General features: G+C 44.7%; 1 protein-coding gene across 1 annotated transcript in view; it reads right to left on the bottom strand.

Moving 5' to 3' along the window:
- Positions 1-19934, bottom strand: part of UQCRC2 (ubiquinol-cytochrome c reductase core protein 2) — a 666108-nt gene that overhangs the window by 104114 nt on the left and 542060 nt on the right. The window contains exons 11-12 of the mRNA XM_069647677.1: positions 12565-12645; positions 4677-4753 (exon numbers count right to left, since the gene is read on the bottom strand). Of these exons, the coding sequence (XP_069503778.1) occupies positions 4677-4753; positions 12565-12645 (158 nt within the window). The remainder of the gene's footprint in view (positions 1-4676; positions 4754-12564; positions 12646-19934) is intronic.

Raw genomic sequence — 19934 nt, 5'->3', positions numbered from 1 at the left:
CATTTGAAGTAGTAGTCAGATGCTGCGACAATCTGCCTCCTACTGCAGTCTTGTGTACGAAGACCTCAGAAGTTTTGGAGTGGCTGATGCACTGGCTGAGGCAGCCGCTGCTGTTGCAATCTTAGTACCTCTCCCCCGTCCACCACGGGGGAATCTTATGTCCTCTTTGAGCTGGTTGTGCTCTGCCCCTTCCGAACTCTGAATAGGGCATACCTGTGGGGCGGTTTGGAGTTTGTCTTATTGCAGCCCCAAGGGATTTGGGCGCTGCCTTGGAAGTTTGCAGCTTCTCCAAACTCTCACCAGCTTCATTTCCAAATAAATGCGTGCCGTTAAAGGGCATGTTGAGAAGTCTGGATTTTAAGTCTGGGCAAATCCTGACTTTCGCAACCAAGCAAATCTGTGAATCACTGTACTAGCCGCTATGGCTCTGCTGATACTGTTAACAGAGTCGAGACCAGTTTGGAGGAATTCGCAGAGTGTCTTTCCCATCCTTAAAAACACTAAGGAAACAGCCTCGTTCCTCCCCCTCGGGGATATGGTCAGCCACCATAGAAATGCACTCCCAAAGGGTGTGTGTAAATCTCGCTAGCATGCAAGTAGCATTGGCAGATTTTAAAGCCATACTGCCGGGAGAAAAACTTCTTGGCCATGGCGTCATGGAAGGGGCTGCTTGCACTACCAGACTTCCTGGTGTTGGGTGCTTGGAGAGGTAATAATAGTGAGAACTAGAGGCTCTGGATTTGGCCGTTAGTTTTTTATTTACAGCTGGAATAACCTCTGGCGTTTCCCATTTGGAAGTCACTGTCCTTTGCACTCCTGTGGCCCCTTGTCTAATATATATGTGAGAACGTCCTGTTTAAAAACAGGCGTGGGTCTCGACCATCGCATCTATTGCATGACCTTTGTCATTAGCTGTCTGTTACCTCTGCATGGTCTCCTGGTTCTGCCTTTCCAAAATTAATCTCAGGAGAGGTATCAATACAACTAGCTTCATGAAGACATTCTTGTAAATTCTTCATGCGGGACTCCTCAGATACAAGTTCCTCAGGCACTGATGGTGTCCCACATTGCAACTCAAAGGGTCTTTCTTCCTCAGAGGACTCCTCTGCGTCTTCATAAATTATGGCAGTCGTCACAGAAGCCGAAAACGTCGAAATTGTCGACAAATGCGTCAATGGCTTCGACGATAGCGTTGATGGCTTCAATGATTGTGCTGAAGGGATTGACACATGTGGCACCAAGGAGGTTGACACTAGAGGCGTTGATTGCTTCTCCATCGGTAAGAGCACCGATGATGCACTTTTCGGTCCTGTAATAGAGGTTTCCTTCGACATCGTTTTTTTAGTCTTTGAGGAGACTCTCTCTCGACGGATGAGATTGCTCTCGAGGAGACTTGGCCGCCAGGTCCGAAGACGCATGGCGTCCGAAGACTCACGGCTCTTGTGCCTCTGAGGTCTTTGGACTGGAGCAACGCCTCTAGGTGTTGTCGAGGGAGAAAAGGCCACATTCTCAAAAACCTTTAGCATAGAGTCTAAACTCCTCCCACTGTGCTGGTGTCATGACCCTTAACCCCTGGCCCTCACTGGCAAGTCAGCCTTCCAGTTAGGGCCAGGTCAAAGGCCTTAAAACCTCATCCAAGACTCTCTTGGAGCCAGTCCTGGCGCCTTTGGCGACCAGGCTCATAACCATCATGAAGACCAACATTAGAATGGGACTATTTACTTGGGACTATTTAACTTGGGGGGGTTCAGCCAACATGGAGGCACACACATAGCTCAGTTACAAGGAACTGAGCTATGCGGTCTAGTCTTTTGGGTGTGGCAGGTCTGGGACTACTTTACCTGGACTACTTTGGGTGTGGCAGGCCTGGGACTATTTTACCTGGATTACTTTACCTGAGACTATTTAAACCACACCCAAACAGCAGAACAAGCTTTGCGGTATTCTGCTGTGGGCAGCGTAACGTTCACCGTATCCAGTTCTTTGATACCAGCTTACCTGAAACCAAGGACCTGCAGAGAGAGAAAGAACACTACAAAACTTACCTGGAACAGAATCCTGTCTTCAATCCATTGCCGACTTCAGTTCCACTCACCTGAAGGTACGAACTCCATCAACCGGCACCGCTTGCATCCTGGAATACCATAACCTGGAAAGAGGAGAAAGAAAGACAGCATTAGTAAGCGTTTACTCACGTTTCCTCCCGATCGAAGAAATCCAAACAATTCTTACCTGGGTAGTCATCTCCTGGTCAGTATCATCGCTAGAACATTACGGCGCTCGGCGAGGAACCTCGCGACCAGCAAGGAGAGAAAAGACACAGGTCAGCAATATAAAAGGCGAAACAGCGCTGCGCATTGCGCATTACTCACCGGACAGCATCACACACACTGCGCTTTCGCCTACCGGCCCATGCTCATCATCCAACTGCATGACACCAAAATACCTTTCCGTACCTAAAAGAAAAGCAGCAAGACATTATTCGAACTAAGAGGAACATAAGAACTGCATATAAAGACTGTAAAGCAACAAACCTACGGAGTCGCAGCAGGCCTGGATTCCCACAGGGGGGGGGCTTGCACCAGTGAAGTAACTTGGTTGCTGCTCGCCCCCCACATCTACGCGCCCCTGCCACGAGGAGCACGACGGAGAATCCACCTTTTACAAACTTAAGGTGAGGAGAAGGCCCAAGGGGGAGGAAGGAGTTGAGGCCAAGGGAGGTGGGAAAACAAATAATCTGGTATTAAATCCAGCTCTCCTATATTGCAAACGCAACATTAACCAGAGGCCTTACCAAGGGACTGGGAGAGGGTTCGAGAGTGCAAATCATCCAACCAAGGCTGGTTGGCGTCTCCGTGGATACCAAGTGAGCGTAACAGCTGGTGTACTAGATTTGGAAGGACAAACGACCTGTTCACGTGAACTGGACGACGAGGTGAACGGCGACCTATGGCGCCTCTTTTTTCCATGCCTCGAAGAGTGGTGCGAACCACTTCTCGAACGGGAACGTTTAGACCTCGTTCTCGACTTGTCTGAGGTCTTTCATTTAGATGGAGTAGAGTGGGATTTATTAGGCTTACCTGTCGCCAACTTCCCTCTACGCTCTCTCAAGGCTTTGGCTGTCATCGACAGGCAGTCCTCGCACTCCGAACACGGATGATTTGACCCCAAATACCACAGGCAGATTCTGTGCAGGTCCGTCACGGACATCTTTGCACCGCAGCACAGCACTTCTTGAAGCCGGATCGAGGGGTGGACGCCGCAGAAGACAAAGCCATATCGTGTCGAAACTCGAAGTGATGATGATTTTGAAAGTATTCCTGTCAAGAACTAGGCGTTACACATCCAAGCTGTGAAGCAACGAAAAACAGAACTGAGGCCAACGGGCACTGTGCGTGCTACATATATCTGCGGTGACGTCGAGGCCTCCGAGGGACATCCACTCGACCAGGGTTCGACGCACAGTGCCCTCTGCTGAAAAAACTTTTCAGAGGCAGCAAGCTGGATATTGGAAATATCAAAGATAAGGAATACGTGGGAGGACACAATCCATTCGAAGATTGTTCCTTTGGATTCCGGTACCGGATCTCCCAAGTTTGCTTTTCTTTTAGTCTTACATTCCTTATAAGTCTCTCCAGTTGCTAGAGAGAACAACCTTGTTTTCCCCTTATATTGTCAAGTGGATTTGTACCATACTGGGCTTCAGCACTGTTCCCTTTAGAAGTCCACCCTTGTGCAGCCCAGGTCTGGTCCCTGAGGTCTACTGTTTTTTTGCAGTCCATCCAAAGACAACTTGGCGGCACAACAGTGATCCCTAGCCTATGGGTTTCAGTAAGGAAATGTCCACTATGGTGCAATGTCTTTTTTGTTTCTCTGTGTTGTGAATAAGGGGGGAGATCGTTGGAAGAGGAAGTCCGGTTGTAACTTACTGTCATCCTTAATTTTCTATGTTTTTTATTTTCAGCCTGGGAGAGAGAAGTGCAGCATTCCTTCCACCTTTTCCCTTGAATGGAGCGTGCATGATTGTTTTCCACCTTTTATGCAGTCTTATCGGGAGGTAAGTATGCTGCTTTTCTGGGCGTTTGTTTTTTTTTTTAAAACTGGGTTCTGAAATATAAAAATGAATATTCATGCCCTAGCTATGCCCAAAACTTATTTCTGGCATATGGTCTGAGAAACAGAAAGCGTGAACTACCCAATAGGACTGGCAACAAATCAGTAAGAGGGTAAGGGATTTGGAAAAAAGAGGGTGCCCGAAACATGCTAAATTTGGTGCTAACACAATGTAAACCTGGGGAGCAATAGGGGATGCAATCCTATGGGATCATGTCCTAATCGTTGGTCAGCCTACTTCTGTACTCGTTTCACACACCACTAGATCCTTCTCATGCCAGAAGGAAATCGCAGGTGCAGCATTCTTCATGTAGAGATTATGAATGCAGAGGAAACGCATGCAAAGGTGAATAAAGGTTTACAAAATCTTTAGCAGTCAAGGAGGCAGACAGCAGGACAATTGGCTTTTAGCACCTAGGCATGGTTAAGTTCCTTCTATAATCTCCTTCAGTACAATGAAAACATGCATAATCTTTTCAGTGGTTGCTATATAAGTACTTGAACGTTACAATATTTGAAAATCTGTTAAATCATTTGTATGTATGACCATGTGTTGAACTTACTTCGCTCTTGTAACTTCAGCCTCAGTGAGTTTACCCTGAGCAACGGACTCAACCTGGCTCAGTGCAGCTTTGATTACCTAAAACAGTTGAAATAAAGGTGTTATTCATAATAAATGGAAGCCTATAAAGACTGCATAAACAATACCTGTATATATGTTCCTTAAATAATATAGTTGACATAACTACCCTGCTACATTAAGAAAAATGTTAGCACGATTGTGCAAAAATTTACTTTTAATTACCAAGCAATATCATTACATCTTCCCCGAGAAATGCAACGGCTGACTAACTTATAGTATACCATTCTTCTAAACTGTCTTTGACAATTATAATAACACATGTGTGCTAGTCTATTTAACAAATTGCTTCATTTCAGCAAAGGCGAGCATAAATCCACATGTTATACAAAGCCAACCTTTCAAGCGACTTACATTGGTTCACTAAATAAATTGTTGGTTTTATTTCCATTATACAGATAACTAATTTACACATCTCAAACCAGATAAAGTCCTCAAGTATTGAAGGGTGGTTGAGGTGATGTTGGTATACATTAGAAGAAACAATACACCCTCCCTACTTTGTAACACCTCTTACTCCAAAAAAAACAAACAAAAAAAAAAACATACTTGCGGTTTAATATTTCCCATTGACAAGCTGCCACTCTCGGGTAGCATTAGAAAGCAGTTAATAAGCACCATCAGTGTCATTTTTGGGCCTTTTGGCACGTATCCTTAGGTTAATTCCCATAGTTTAGTTCCACCCCTGGAAACAAACTTCATATTATGATCTGCACGTAGCACACCTGTTAGGGAGAATTCTCAGAAATGTGCTAATTCCCTTCTACCTTAGAGACCCCGAACACTTTTTGCTGGACTGAAGGCCTTTTAATTTTTAACCTGGAGAGAGTGAGACCCTTTCCCCACTCAGGTATTTTTTTCTGTGATTTGGACTCCTTTTTGACTTTGGAGTCAAAAACTCCATAGGCCTCATCTTTAAATTGTGGCACACAGCACCTTGAGAAGTATTCCAGATTTCCCAAAGGTTTAAATACCATCTCTTGGTGAAACTACTGTTTCCAAGAGAAGCGAAGTGAAATTGACTTTACTTACATTATGTAACTTTCTAGACCCAGCACACTATCTTAAAGGATGCTGGAGGGGTTACTTAGTATCCCCTTTGTCGAGTTTCTCATGTAACAATTTCATGTTACCCTTTGTACAATTAATGGCTGGTGGCAGTGGTTTACTTTTAACTACCGTTGTGTGTCTTTACCGCGGGTTGCGTTTGCAGCTGTAGTAAGGCACCCATGGGTGCCCATTTTGTCAAAATGGCCCGGTCTTTTTTTGCCATTTCTTGCTGGAAAGGTCCTTCTTGAGATTTACTCTGCGTGCCAAACCAAGTTTGGTCCCATTGTTCGTTTTGTCTTTGGCGGGATTCACAAGTGAAGCCCACCTCTGGCTCCAGAGTGTCTAGCAGGGGCAAGAAGTGAGGGAGGTGCCCAAAACTCCTTGTGCTTCATCCCCTTGGTTACAGGAATGCACCCAAAGGTGATTGGCAGGATGGCTGTCCTTAGAGGACAGCCACCTGCTGAGTCATTGACAGCTATGCGGGAATGAATGGGAGAAACCTGCATATTAGGCAAGGCTTTTTAGCTTGGAAGGAAGAGTCAACCACTAGACAAAGGAATCCGACGAAGAACTTGGAAGAGATGCCCGCGGCAACTCCTTGACCGTTGGTTTGCCCGGTGAAGCCCTGCTGCTGTGCTGAAACTCCAAATTCGCCTCGACTAGAGAAGCCCCGTGGGTTGGTGGGACCAATCAACCCCAAAGTGAACTCAGCTGGACATCCTCTCGGAGCTGGCTGTACTTCCACTGCTGCTGCTGGAACCGAAGTGCCAGGGAGAGGAACACCAGATTGAGTGCATCAATTTTAAGTCTGACCAGAGCTTGTGGAAGCTCCCCCGGACCCCCAGGAAGCAGGACTGACCAAACCTGAGCCACAACAGAGTGCTGGACCACAGATGCAAGGAAAGTCCATAGTTGTAGCCGAGAACCACGGTGGTGCCATTTGCTGAGAGGCGAGGAGCTGAAACAGCAAAGTGCCGCTGAATTGAAGTTTCCCCTTTGCTGCTGCTGACCATCCCATTGCAGTGCATGAGTCCCCAGACGTTCTCCCTCTTGTCCCCACGACTGAGGCCCAGGAACAACAGGATCAGCAGAGCTGTACAGGAACAGAAGCAAGCTGGAACCATTTCTTTTAACCAAAGGTACTGTAAAACTAAGGGGACTTGCCTGCTTGCTACTTTTGCACCTCACAAGCCTCCCAGCTTGTGGCCCTACATTGATTCTACTTTAGCTACAAAGACTTCTAAAACATTGTAAAATACTTATTTATCTGCAAGAAGTGCTTCAGCTCACCTAGACTTTCGCTAACTTAACATTGGCTGGCCTGGCTCCCTGAAAGAATCATCTTACCTCTGACTTTGTGCTCTAACTTTCCTCCAGCAAAGGGTTAATTTACTTTGCATTGGAGGGTTAAAACATACTTGCATGCTTCAGAATATTTGTGTGACCATTGTTTTATTCTTGAACCCTTTTCTTTGACACCAACTCAGTATTGCTCTAAATGTACCAGTGATATAGTAATGTCCACAGTGTCCTGGTTATTAAAGTCACCTCTGGGTGTAGGAATCTGTGTGCCATCCCAAATGGGTACTTGCTGATTTAGAGAAACTAACTGTGTATTTTGAAGTGTATGTGTGTGTGTGTGTGTGTGTGTGTGTGTGTGTGTGTGTGTTACCTATATATTGCCCCTTCTGAAGAAAGCTTATTCAACTGACTGTTAAATTAATAATTGTTTAATCAAGAAACCTTGAGTGTTAGAGTTTATTTGAATACTTGTCACTGTAAACCTCTGTGTAAAAACACAGCTGCTCGCATTGACCCCTCTTGAGATGGATCTACGTGATCAGACTGCGGCTGATTTTCCCGCGGCCGAAAAGTTTGCATGTGAAGTGTACGAACCACAAAAGGTTTGTACATTTCCCATGCGCACACACGTTCAAAACCCCTAAATACCCACACCCCCACCCATGACACAGCCCCCACCCACACCCCCAACATAAACAAACCCTACTTACCTTTTCTTCAGGCTGTGTCCCTGCGACGCCTGTTCCCTTTCACTTCTGTGATCGGGAACTGGCGCCGCAGGGTCCTTTTCTTTTTTTTCCCGGGAGCTGCAGGGGCTTCCCGCGCAACACCCACTCACTATACTCTAAAGTGTAGTGAGCGGGGTGTTGCAGGGACAGCCCTGCATCCCCCGCAGTCTTTTATATTTACCTACAATGCTACCACCAAAGGTTCAAACTTTTGGTTTTCGAACGTTTGGTGGTAGCATTCTTCTGACTTTTTGTACGGTCAGACCTTTTTTTCGGTCCGATCGTCCAATTCCCTTGAGATAAGCCTGGCTACTCAGCCACACTACCAACCTGTGTAGTACGAACATATACTAAAGGTTGGGTTCCTAGTGCCAGGAGGTCAAGGGTGCTGTAGTGCACCCAACGGGTACTGCACACAATCTTGCCTAACACCATAAATATGGAGCCTCATGTTGGGTTGGGACGGGTCACATGTGAATCTTTGTAAGACACTAATGCTGAAAAACCCTAGTTACAGTAAGTAACGTGACTCTCCAGCATTGCATCTTTCACAGATTCACATGCTGTTAAATAGATCTCAACACAGTAGGAAAAGAAACATCCAGCCAAATGCAAGGCAGCTCACCTTATGCAAAAACAATGTACAGAACTGCCCAACTCTAATCATCTGCTGCTTGTGTATCAATACAGTAAGACTTTGTGAATGTGCTCTCATTGAAGGGGCTTTAGTGAAGAGCTCCAACTGCTCTGCTGTAATGCAGCCACCTGGTGATGTCGCACTTCCAATATTCCAGAGCGTTTTCCACTGGTGCCAAAGGCTGCAAAAAGCTGTGAAGATTTTGCATAGGCTTAGTCTGTTCAATGTAGTATTTCAACATCCTATTATGTTGAGGGAATTTAGTAAACTGTTTGCTAGAGTAGATGGTTCATAAAAAAATATTGGAACCACCATTGGGTTCAAGTAGAATTAAGAAGGAACCTTAAATAAGAATCTTTAGCAAATATATAAAAAAGGGTAATTGATAGGATAGCCACAGGGGACACATTTAAGATCAGTCTTGTGCATAGGTTCAAAAGGGTGCCCTGTAACCTTTCCGAGCACTGTGCTTCGCCCCCATGCCAACCATTCATCCATGATGGGAGGAAAGACTGAATAGCCCTTTAATTCATTGTTTAATGCGTGTGACTCCTAAGTGAAGAGCCTTGAGGCTTTCGAATGTATGGAGACATTTTTTTGGAAAGTGCACATTAATGGAAGAACCAGTCAAGCCGTCCTTGGCGAACTAAAACCAGTCTGGCAGAAGTTTTTGAGAGCTGCAGTCAAAAGGTGAGATTGTGTGATGACTGCACCATATACAGATGTGCCTCCACTACTTGAAATAAAGCTTTAGGGCAAGAGCTGCTGGAACCAACATATCCCTACCCATTTGAGATCTATTTAAATTACCCAACTCCCCGAATTCAGGAGACACTCCATGAGGCTCAAGGTCACAGTGAAGAATAATCCCCGTCTACCTGGAGAGTAGGTCTAGGGTCAGCTGAAGATAGATGAGCTCTGTGATAGCTGATGGAGGTCAGAGAATCAATATTGATGCACACAAGACTGAGCAATCAGTAATCCTGCATTGCTCCAATTTCATTTTGTGTAGGACAAAATTAAGGGGAAGGTTGGCTGTTGGGGAGAATTCTAATTTCTGTGCCAATTCCCTTCAACCTTAGAGACCCCCAGTTCTTATGCTGGACTGTAGGACTTAATCTTAACCCTGGAGTAAGTGAGACCTTTTTCTCACTCTGTGTTTTGACCTAATTTGTATTATGAGTTTTTTCTGTTTTTGGAGTTTGACAAACTCCATAGGCATCTACTTTTTGTATGGCGACACACAACACCCTCAGTGCAGTGTCACAGAGAAATCCTTTAGATTTCTCAGAAGGTTTAAATACCTTTTCTTGTGTGAACTACCATTCCCAAGAATAGTAAAGTGAAATTCACTTTACCTACCTTTTCTCTTTGTAGGTTCAGCACATCCACCCCATTTTATGTGGAGTGCTGGGGGCTACCTAGTAGCCCCTTATCCTACATTCTCATGTAACATGTTTTATGTTATCCTCACCACTTTAAATGGCTGGTGGCAGTGGTTTAATTTTCCTACCATTGTGCTTTTCTACCGCATGCTGAACCCCCCCCCCCCATCTGCAGTATAGCACCCATGGGTGACCATTTCGTAATAATGGCCCAGTCTTTTTTTGCCATTTTCTGTTTGTGAAGTCTTTCTTGGGTTTTACTCTGTGTTGAGCCAGGTTTGAGTCCTTTGTTCGTTTTGCCCTTAGCGGGCTTAAGCCTGAAGCCCACCCCTGGCTCCAGTATGTCTGGCAAAGCAGGATGTGAGGGAGGTTCCAGAAACTCCCCTGTCCTTTGTCTCTATGAGTGCATGAATGCAATCAGTCCCGATTGGCTGGCACCCTGTCTTTTCAGGACAGCCACCCTGCCGTTTGATGAACAACCTAGGCTGTGCATGAATGGGAGAAACCTGCTTTAAAGGCAACAGTTTTGGGACTAGAGGCAGAGCCGACCATTGGGAGAAATACGAGATGAAGAAACCGTGAACAAAGCTTGCTGCATCCTCCTGGACCTTTGAATTGGCCGGTGAAGCCCTGCTGCTGTGTTGAAACTCCTTTTCCACTTCGACAGAGAAGCTCCGGAAGGGATGACTTCTTCCAGTGGGCTAGTGGGACCAATTAACCCCGAGACGAACTCCACTGGACCATCTTCCCTGACTGGCTGTACTTCTTCGCTGCTGCAAGAAACGAGTGCCAGAGGTCGAGAAATCCGAAGTCGAGGGAAACGTCTGAAATCCGGCCAAAAACTCCAGGAGCCCCCTAAGGACCCTCCAGAAGCAGGGCGACCTGAGCTCGAGTCCCCTCACCAGAGTGCAGGACCCAGGAGGGAAGTAAGCCAAACCAGTATCCAAGATACATGACGGTGCTGTTTACCGAGAGCTGAAACCGCAAAGTGCCCCTGTTCCGAAAAGAGCCCGTACCTGCCACAGGAGCCCTCCAGACGTCCTCCCTCTTGGCCCCACGACTGAGGCTCAGTAACCCAGGGTCTGCACCACTGCAACAGGACAGAATCCAGATGGACCACTCTTCTTCAAACCAGAGGTACTGTTTAGACTTGGGGTACCTACCTCATTGTCTTTTTGGCTGTGCTCTTCTCAGTTGCGAATTGCATTGGCTACTGTTAGAGTTGATTCCAACTCTCCTTTCACAGGCTTAACAGCTTGTGACCCTACCAGTGATTTCTATAAATTCTCTAACTTTGTGCAAGACTTATCTAAGAAGTGCCTCAGCCCCATAGACTGTGCTTCAATTGACTTTGGCTGTCCTGGCTCCCCGCAGACTTTTGTAGCCACTCACTGATATTTCTGTCCCTCATAGGTGGTAACTTGTTTTAGACTGTTATTGCTGGGAAAGGCTTGTCTAGATCTCATTGGAAGATTTAAGTATTCTCACATATACTGGAGAACCTGTTTAACTGTTTTCCTTCCTTAAACTTTTCCTTTCTGCAACCTCACAATCTGATATATAAATGCTGTTACAGTCCTTGTGAATGAAGTCACCTCAGGGTGTAGAAAGTGTGTGAAAAGCATATCTAAAGAGTATCCACTAACTTGTGCTGCTCTTGAAATGTATTTTTAAAGTATATTTACATTGCTACATGACTTCCCTTTTTAATGAATGCTCATTTAAAAATGTACGTTAAATATTAATAACAGAAACATTGAGTGTAAGTGTTACTTGGTTATCTGCATTTACGGATTTCATTGCTACAGCTCTACAGCTAACATTTACCCCACTTGAGATAGGCCTGGCTACTTAGTCACACTACCAACTTGTGTAGTACAGACGTATACCAAAAGGTGGGTTACCTAATACCAAGCAGATAAGTGTGGTGTAGTCAGACACAGTGGGACTGCACCAATTCCTATCGAAAAATACTACCAGGAGGATTTCTGTTTTTTCGTCATTTAGGCAAAGGTGGTTGGCGGCCATCCAGGCTTGGATTGTTGTGTATATTCTGTTGACGGTGAGGGATTCTGTGTCGAGGGATGGTGATGATTTGGTTGTCATCGGCACAGTTGGTGTATGCTATGCCGTTGGAGTCCAGGTGGTCTAAGAGGGGTCGGTGAAGATGTTGTAGAAGGAGGGCGAGACGCAGGATCCTTGTAGAACCCTGCATGTATATCTTTTTTGTTAATGATTCTCATTTGTTCACATGATAAATGCACTGATTTATAGACAGAGTTAGTTGTTGTATGTGTATCGATGGACATTTATTTTTGTACACACCAGATATTGGTGAGGTTCTTAAAGAATACAATGTTTGTAATGAATACATTCTAAGTAAAAAGAAAGCGAAGAAGCAGAGTCAAGATTAGGTCTAGCTAAAGCCTGTACTGTTACTCGTACTGATCTTTTTGGATTTACTAACATCCCATTTGTGAAATCAAGCACGCATTTATTAAGGGTACAACAGTTTCATACTTCATAAAATGGTAATCAGAAACACATCAAAGTGGTTAGCTGAATTAGAGACTGAGAAAATCACAAGTCTTACTTAAAACAGGCCCGAAAGAAGGCAGAATGTTAGAACTGTCTACTTAAAGGAAGCAGTTCCCATTCACCAACATGAAGACTTAACATGAATGAACAAGGGTAAACAATGCAACTTACTTCGGTGGCATCTCCAGCCTGAGATATGGTGTACACTCCAAAGAGACCACTGTCCTGGTAATTTACGTTGAATGCTGAAGCCTGCAAACAGAAGAAAATGCTCCACAGTAAATATTTTAGGCAGGCAACTCAAAATTATGTTATTTAATTTTAAAAACAGCATTTAATGTTTAGAACGCACAAAAAAGCAATCGCTTAAAAGCTATACTCACAGTAGCAGTGACCCAAGAGCACAGGGATTTGGACTATTTGTGAAGGACGCAGACAACTAAATCCTAGTGCCACTAATTAATTATGCGGGCCACACTGGCAGGAATTCCAGTCGCAGCCAAGTTATAGGCCCAATTCTTTTTTTTTGAAAATATAAATTAGCAATAACAAAATGTTTGCAGTGCAATCAAGGAACAATCCTTTTTGCTTCCATCGGCTATAAAATTGCCTTATGTTTGCATGGGCGATGGAGTGCATCTGGCAAGATGGTGTTTTATGCTTTGCAGCATAGCATTTTGAAAGCGAGGGCTCTTTAGCAGACTCAGAAAACCACCATCATTTTGCGTAGCAAAAATAAAAAAAAAACTCAGAACTGCTAACCCTTGCAGATTCTATTCTTTCACAACAGTGATGCATTATATTAAAGTCTCAATTAACTCATAGGTAAAAGCAAAAAATCCAGACTTTGGGTTGAAAATCATGGGACCTCTGGTCAGTAAGATTGTCATATCAAATGATAAATCTTCCTGACCTGTGTCAACCCCAGAACCTTTTGCTGTGACCAAGTAACAATTTCCCCTTGTCCCTAGGTGAAGGGGAATCTTTTTCCCCTCTCACCTAGTCTTTCACTCTTTTTATGGGTGATCATTTTATGTCTCTCCATAGTGTATGGTTGAAGTTATAGTTTCCTACAACTTTTGGGTTTAGGCTGGGTTGCCCCTATGGGCTCCCCTGTAATTTTCCCCCCTCTTTAGTAAAGAGTGATTTTCATGGCCGGGGTGGTGGTGTAATATAATGTATCCCCTTTCTTACTTACCAGGTAACATTTTGTTGCAATTGTGAGTTAAACATGAATAGCTAGTGGCAGTAGTTTTACCTTTATGACTTAGTCTTTATTACTTGCAGGCTGTTAGTTCAGCTTCTAATGCACATAAGGGCCACTATTATTCTAAAATGGTGGGCTCTTTGTTTGCCAATTCTTGTGTACTCGCTGTTTGAGGTCTTCCCCTGCCATTCTAGGCGGGAACTACTTCAGTGGTTGTTTTGTCTTTGGGGAGAATCCTGTGGATTCCCCGTCCAGGCTCCAGGGTGTCTGGAAAAGCAGGAAGAAAGTGAGTAGTCCAAAACTCTGCATCCCTTTGTCTTCCACCTTGCCTGAAAGGGAACTACCAGTGGGGGGCTGGCTATTCTGATTGGACAGCCAGGCCGCCCCTTGCTGTAAAATGCGGGGACAGAATGCAGAGCTTGTGCTGTAGTTCCGGATTAAACCTCCGAACCTGGAAGCTGCTGACAAGTTGACCACTGAAACCAAAACTGGAGAGGATGAAGAAAACCGAGCCGAGACAATTTCCAGCAACCAGAGAGCCTGCTGTGTAACCAGAGCCTGCTGTTACCCTTCCTTCCAATCAGCCTGGGGACTCCAAAAATGTGCGGCGACCTTGCAGGGCTGCAATATCCCAATACCGTAGGATCTCAAGCCATTAGGCGGTGCAAGGTCTTGCGAATTTCGAATGTGCTGAAACATTGTTGGCATCCTGCTGGACCTACAGAGACATGAATCAAGTGAGAAAAGTCCCCTCGCCAGAGTGCTGGACCTTGGAAACGACAAGAATCCGACCAGCAATATTCTGTCTTCTTCTGTGCTCCTCAAAAGGCGCCAAACCCGCACATCCGGATCCAGCCGCAAGGAACATCTTGCCTTGAGACTTCTTCCGTGATCCCTGCTGCAAAAGTTCTTCCAAAGTCCTGTCTTCCATCTTCTAGACAAAGGAATCCATCTAACAGGTTTTTGGCTGCATATCCTGAAGTCTTCCTGCTGCAACACTTATTCTGTACTGAGGTACTCCGTTGGCTTGGATATTTACTTACCTTCAGTCTCTTGTGATTCCTAATTATCCGTGGGGTGCTACTGTGATTGGGAGGTCTCTCGTCCAGTTCACCCAGTCCCACTGCTGGAATCCACCTAGGGTGTCTTCTCTGAAGTCCCTGGACCCTAACTAACTTTCAAAGTGAACTGCTTAGTTTTTTGCCCAGTCTTTCTCATGAACTCTGACTTTGCCTGCAACTGAGCCCCATCTCACCCTGCCTACTACTAGGGTCCCTCTTCTGCCTCAGAGAGAACTCATGTACTCGAATTGGGAAGGAGTAGAAACTTTAAAGTGTCTGCCTTGAAAAGTAAAACAAGTGTTGAAAAGTTTACTTGTAAATGCATTAGTTGGTAACATTAAACGCAGAATGAATAGTCGCAAAAAGTTATTACTTACCTTAGATATGTTCTGCCATTCTGAAAAGTATATATAGGATTTACTGACCTAGAATAAGCTGTGTGCCTTCTTAAATAAGTATTCTCAAAGTCTTACTGTCTTGCCATTCTAACAGAAAGTATATAGAAGGTTAACTTACTCACCTGTGAATTGGGTTTCCCTCTTCCCAAAAGTAATGTTTTTGGTTTCTCTTTATTATTCCCGTTAGGATAATTGTACGAGTGTCCAAAATTGGGTCTTGCTTGCCCCCCGACTTGCTGTTAGCCTGTCAGAATAAGTATGCCTTGGTCATAATTAACTTTTAGGTTGCTGGTTGCTCCTTGCAAAAGTATATAGGTTTTACTTACCCCAAGTATAACTTAATTTAAAATAAGTTATACTGCTTCCATTAGTCTGAACTTAAAAGCAACTGTAATTGAATATTACGCCCCAAGGTCAAACTCCCCTAGAATAACGGTTATCCTGAATCAGAGTTATGGGTTTTTACTGTTCCTCGAATAAGTGTTCCACTATTCTGAAAAGTCGATTGTCCAGTTGACTTACTATGTGATTTCTTGCTAAGCGGCACGGTACAACTGCTAGGGTCTACTAACCTGTATTACTGTAAGTAATCCAAAAGTAACTATTGGGTTCGACTTCCCTAGAACTACTGTTAGGTGTTCCAAAATAGGTTATATGCTTTGGTATGTGCACTTTCAAGCATAGTGTTGTGTTTTTATAATTGTGGTTATATATAACGTGATAGTACTTATACCCCCCCACCCCCCCCCACTCCCACGATTTATCTGGGCCTACTTGTATTTAAATGAACCATTTATTTTTTTACAATACATAGAGTTTGTGTTTCTTTGGACCATTTGTATTACAATTCCTTTGTACTGATTTATACAGCCCTCTCTCCCTCCTAAAATAAGCCTGGATGCTCTGTCTACACTACCCTGAACTCAGGTGCTACAGCCTTATACTAAGAGTGGAGTCTTGTGCTGTCTCAGTTGAACGGTTTTACTAAGCCCTTAGTTGGACTTCAGAAAAAAACTGTCCCAACAACCTCAAGATGGGCCCATAAAAAATGCCAAAAAGTCAAGTATGTACCCTTTTCAGTTACTATGGAGTAGTTAAAACCTTGACTGAACGACTCCTTTGAGGAAAGTTACTAAAAACAAGTCCATAGGCAAACAGTGGTTACAGTTTAACACTAGGTTAGTACCAGTTCTGCCATACAGGGACAATCAAAAGGAACACCAGAGGGGGTCCCTTTGAAGAGTTCCAGGTTTGAAGGATGGAAGCAAAGCAGGATCCCGACCAATGGAATCCATGGTGAATTGCAGTGTTGGGGGGAGGGAGGAGTGGGGAGGGGGGGGGTGTAGTTGAGTGCAGCTGCAAAACCCCACTACTTCTAGACCCAGTGGACCTCATTCTGAACAATGTATCCGGAGCCAGGGACAAGTACGCATGAAACCAGTCACCAAAAATGTGGTTCAGAGATGGTGCTGGAAACCGTTAAGTAGAAGCCGCCTTTTTCAGGACTGGGACAAGCATTTTTCAGCTGCGGACTTACCGCCAAACCAGTGAAAACTGCAACAAAGAATAAACCATGCTTCCAGGATTGCGACCCACCAGCCAGAAGTAAGCGCAGAGACTCAAAAGGCACCAGGGCGATGGAACAAAACAAAGGGCGACTGCAGGGCTTAATGTGAGACAGCCAGCTGACAAACAAAGGTCCCATAACAGGAGCAACATATTGGGTCGACAAAGGGTTTGGCGGTCTTTGTAGGTCTGTGACTCTGGTCCACCCAACACAGGATCTTTATTATGACCATGTGGGGGCAGAAAACAAGGCTACGCCTGTTTAAGCCACAGTAGTGGGTTCAGGTATGGTCTCAGAAACCAATGACAAATCATCCATTTTAAGCCTGCCTCCTGGTCCCTACAGACGAAGAGATGGGCCAAAACAAAATGGCTGTGAATTGGGCTTAAAAATGCATAAGTACCTGTTAAGATGGATTTTCAGAATCAGTCCCGAGGATAGATTCTGATCGGTCACCTTAATCAGATGAACAGGAAAAAAAAGAATTTCTAGCCAGACTATCAAAGTAGTGTGACTGAGAAGGATTAGACTTAGGACAGTGTGTTAAAGCACACACAGTGCATTAATAAAATATGTTAGGCAGAACGTATACAAAATAAAATGTATTTAGTCCCTGGATAACTCTTAGCAGTTAGAAACCAGAGGTACATGTTATACTAAAAACATACACCATTATATACTCATTCACTTTATGGATGCTCCGACTAAAGAGTACCATCACTTTACTTTTGAACACAGACTAGTTTTAGGACACTGCAATGTACCAAATCAAATGAAGAAAAACAGGTTAAGTAATAACCACATTGGAGAACTAGTATGCAACTAAGGAAGGTGAATGAAGCACAGTACAAGACTGTTCCCATGGGTGCAGGGGTCGAAGCACTAACGAAGGCCGGCTTGAGATCTGGACAGCCATTCATGGTAAATGCAAAAGTGCACAAGTAAAATGTATCAAAAACAGTAAAAATATCACAGTTGCCACCAGCTTGTGTTAGGCACACTGTAAAAATAACCCAAAATCCATCATATGAAAAGACACAAACGTACAAAGTATCTTATCTACAATTCATTGTAAGGTGATGAGTGCAAGTGCAACAATACAAGAATTCACAAAGAGGCCTAGTCTCTCAGTACGGATAGTCTAGGGGACCAGTCGGTTTCCCCTTCAAAAACAGGCAAGGGAAGTACAGGAGAAGGATTTACTCACCTTTATAAAGAGCAGAGTCCAAAATGAGCAAAAAAAGATAGAGCAGCCCATAGAAGTCAATGGGAGGAAAGCAGCAAAAAAAAAAAAAACCTTTAACACATCATGCAATCACAAAGTTGTCGAGAGAGAGAGAGTGAGAGAGAGAGAGAGAGAGCGAGAGAGTGTGAGAGAGAGAGAGTGAGTGAGTGAGAGAGTGAGAGAGAGAGTGAGAGAGAGTGAGAGAGAGAGTGAGAGAGAGAGAGACTCTTTTCCCACTCTCTCATATATTTTAATGTGATTTTAACAATGTTTCTTTTTGGTATTTGGAGTCTGACAAACTCCATAGGCATCTTTTTACATTGTGTCACGCAGCACCTTCAGTGCAGTAGCACAGGGAAGTCTTTCAGATTTCCCCAAAGGTTTTAATACCCTTTTCTTGGATAATTACGGTTTCCAAGAGCAGTTAAGTGAAATTGACTTTACCTACCACTGTAAATTTCAAGACACATTACACACTATCTTACAATAGGGTGCTGGAGGGGTTACATAGTATCATGCCCTTTGTCTAGCCTCTCATGTAACATTTGTATGTTACCCTTTCCTCGATGAATGGCTGTGGCAGTTGTTTACTTTTTACTACCATGGTCTGCCTTTACCCTGGGCTGCGTTCACAGCTGCAGTAAAGCACCCTTGGGTGCCATTTTATGTCAAAATGGCCCCAGTCTTTTTTCACCATTTCTTTGTGGAAAGGTCCTTCGAGATTTACTCTGCGCGCCAAACTTGGTTTGGTCCCTTTGTTCGCTTTGCCTTTGGCGCGATTCACGAGTGAAGCTGGCCTCTGGCTCCAGGGTGTCTGGTGGGGGCAGGAATTGAGGGAGGGGCCCGAAACTCCTTGTGCTTAGTCTCCTAGGAGACCCAAATGCCCTCTCGTGATTGGCCCACTGGCTGTCAAGTAAGAACAGCCATCCTGCTGGGTGATTGACAGCCAGGCTGTAATGAATGGGAGAGACCTGAATAAAAGGTTGAGGCTTTTGGCTTGGAAGGCAGTGTCCACCACTGGACGAAGGAACCGATGAAGACGCCTGCTGCAACTCCTGGACCGTTGGTCCGCCGGGTGAAGCCCTGCTGCTGTGCTGAAACTCCAAATTCGTATAGACAGAGAAGCTCCTGCAAGGATGACTTCTCCCTTTGAGTTGGTGGTACCCATCAACTCAAAAGTAAGCCACCTGGACACTCTTGAAGCTGGTTGCACTTCCACTGCAGTTGCTGCTGGAACCGAAGGGCCAGGGAGAGAGACACCAGTTTGTTTGCATTGCTTTTAAAGTGGGCCAAGAGCTCCACGTAGATCCTTCGGACTCCCAGGAAGCAGGACTGACCGAGCCTGAGCCACAACAGAGTGCTGGACCCCAGATGCAGATGCAAGGAAAGCCCATCTCGACAGCCAGGAACTGCGGTGGTGAAGTTTGCGGTAGACGCGAGGAGCTGAAACACAGAATTGCCACTTGTTTGAAGATTGCTGGTCGCTAAACGTCCCATTGCAGTGCAGGAGTCCCCAGAAGTCCTCCCTCTTGTCCCCACGACTGAGGCCCAGGAACCCAAGATCTGCAGAGCTGCATAGGAACAGAAGTCATCTGCTGCATTTTCGTTGAACTAAAGGTACTGTAAAGTCTAAGAGAACTTGCCTCTTGTTGTAGATTTGTGTCTACTCTTCACAAGCCTAACAGCTTGTGGCCCTTCATTAATTCTTCTTTTTCACCAAAGACTTCTCAAACATTGTGCAAAGACTTTTCTTACTTACCTGCAAGAGGTGCTTCTGCTACATAAACCTTTGCCCATTGACTTTGGCTTAGCCCGTTTCACTGAAAAACTCCTCTCCTCTGGTTTTAGGGAGGGTTGAAAACAATTTGCCTGCTTAAGAGTATTTGTGATCTCTTGTTTGTTCTAACATTTTCTTTGAAGCTCATCTCAGTACTATTCTAAATGCTAACAGTAATATATCAATGTCCACACTGTCCTAACTATTGAAGTCACCTGAGGGTGTAGGAAGTTTCTGTATGTCATCCCCAATGGGCGTTTGCTGATTTAGAAAGTAAGAGTGTGTCTTTTGAAGGTATTTGTGTAT

The sequence above is a fragment of the Ambystoma mexicanum genome, chromosome 2q, assembly GCF_040938575.1.
Source record: "Ambystoma mexicanum isolate Mex_15411 chromosome 2q, UKY_AmexF1_1, whole genome shotgun sequence".
Lineage (NCBI taxonomy): Eukaryota > Metazoa > Chordata > Amphibia > Caudata > Ambystomatidae > Ambystoma > Ambystoma mexicanum.
This window is presented reverse-complemented; position numbering and strand designations above follow the sequence as displayed.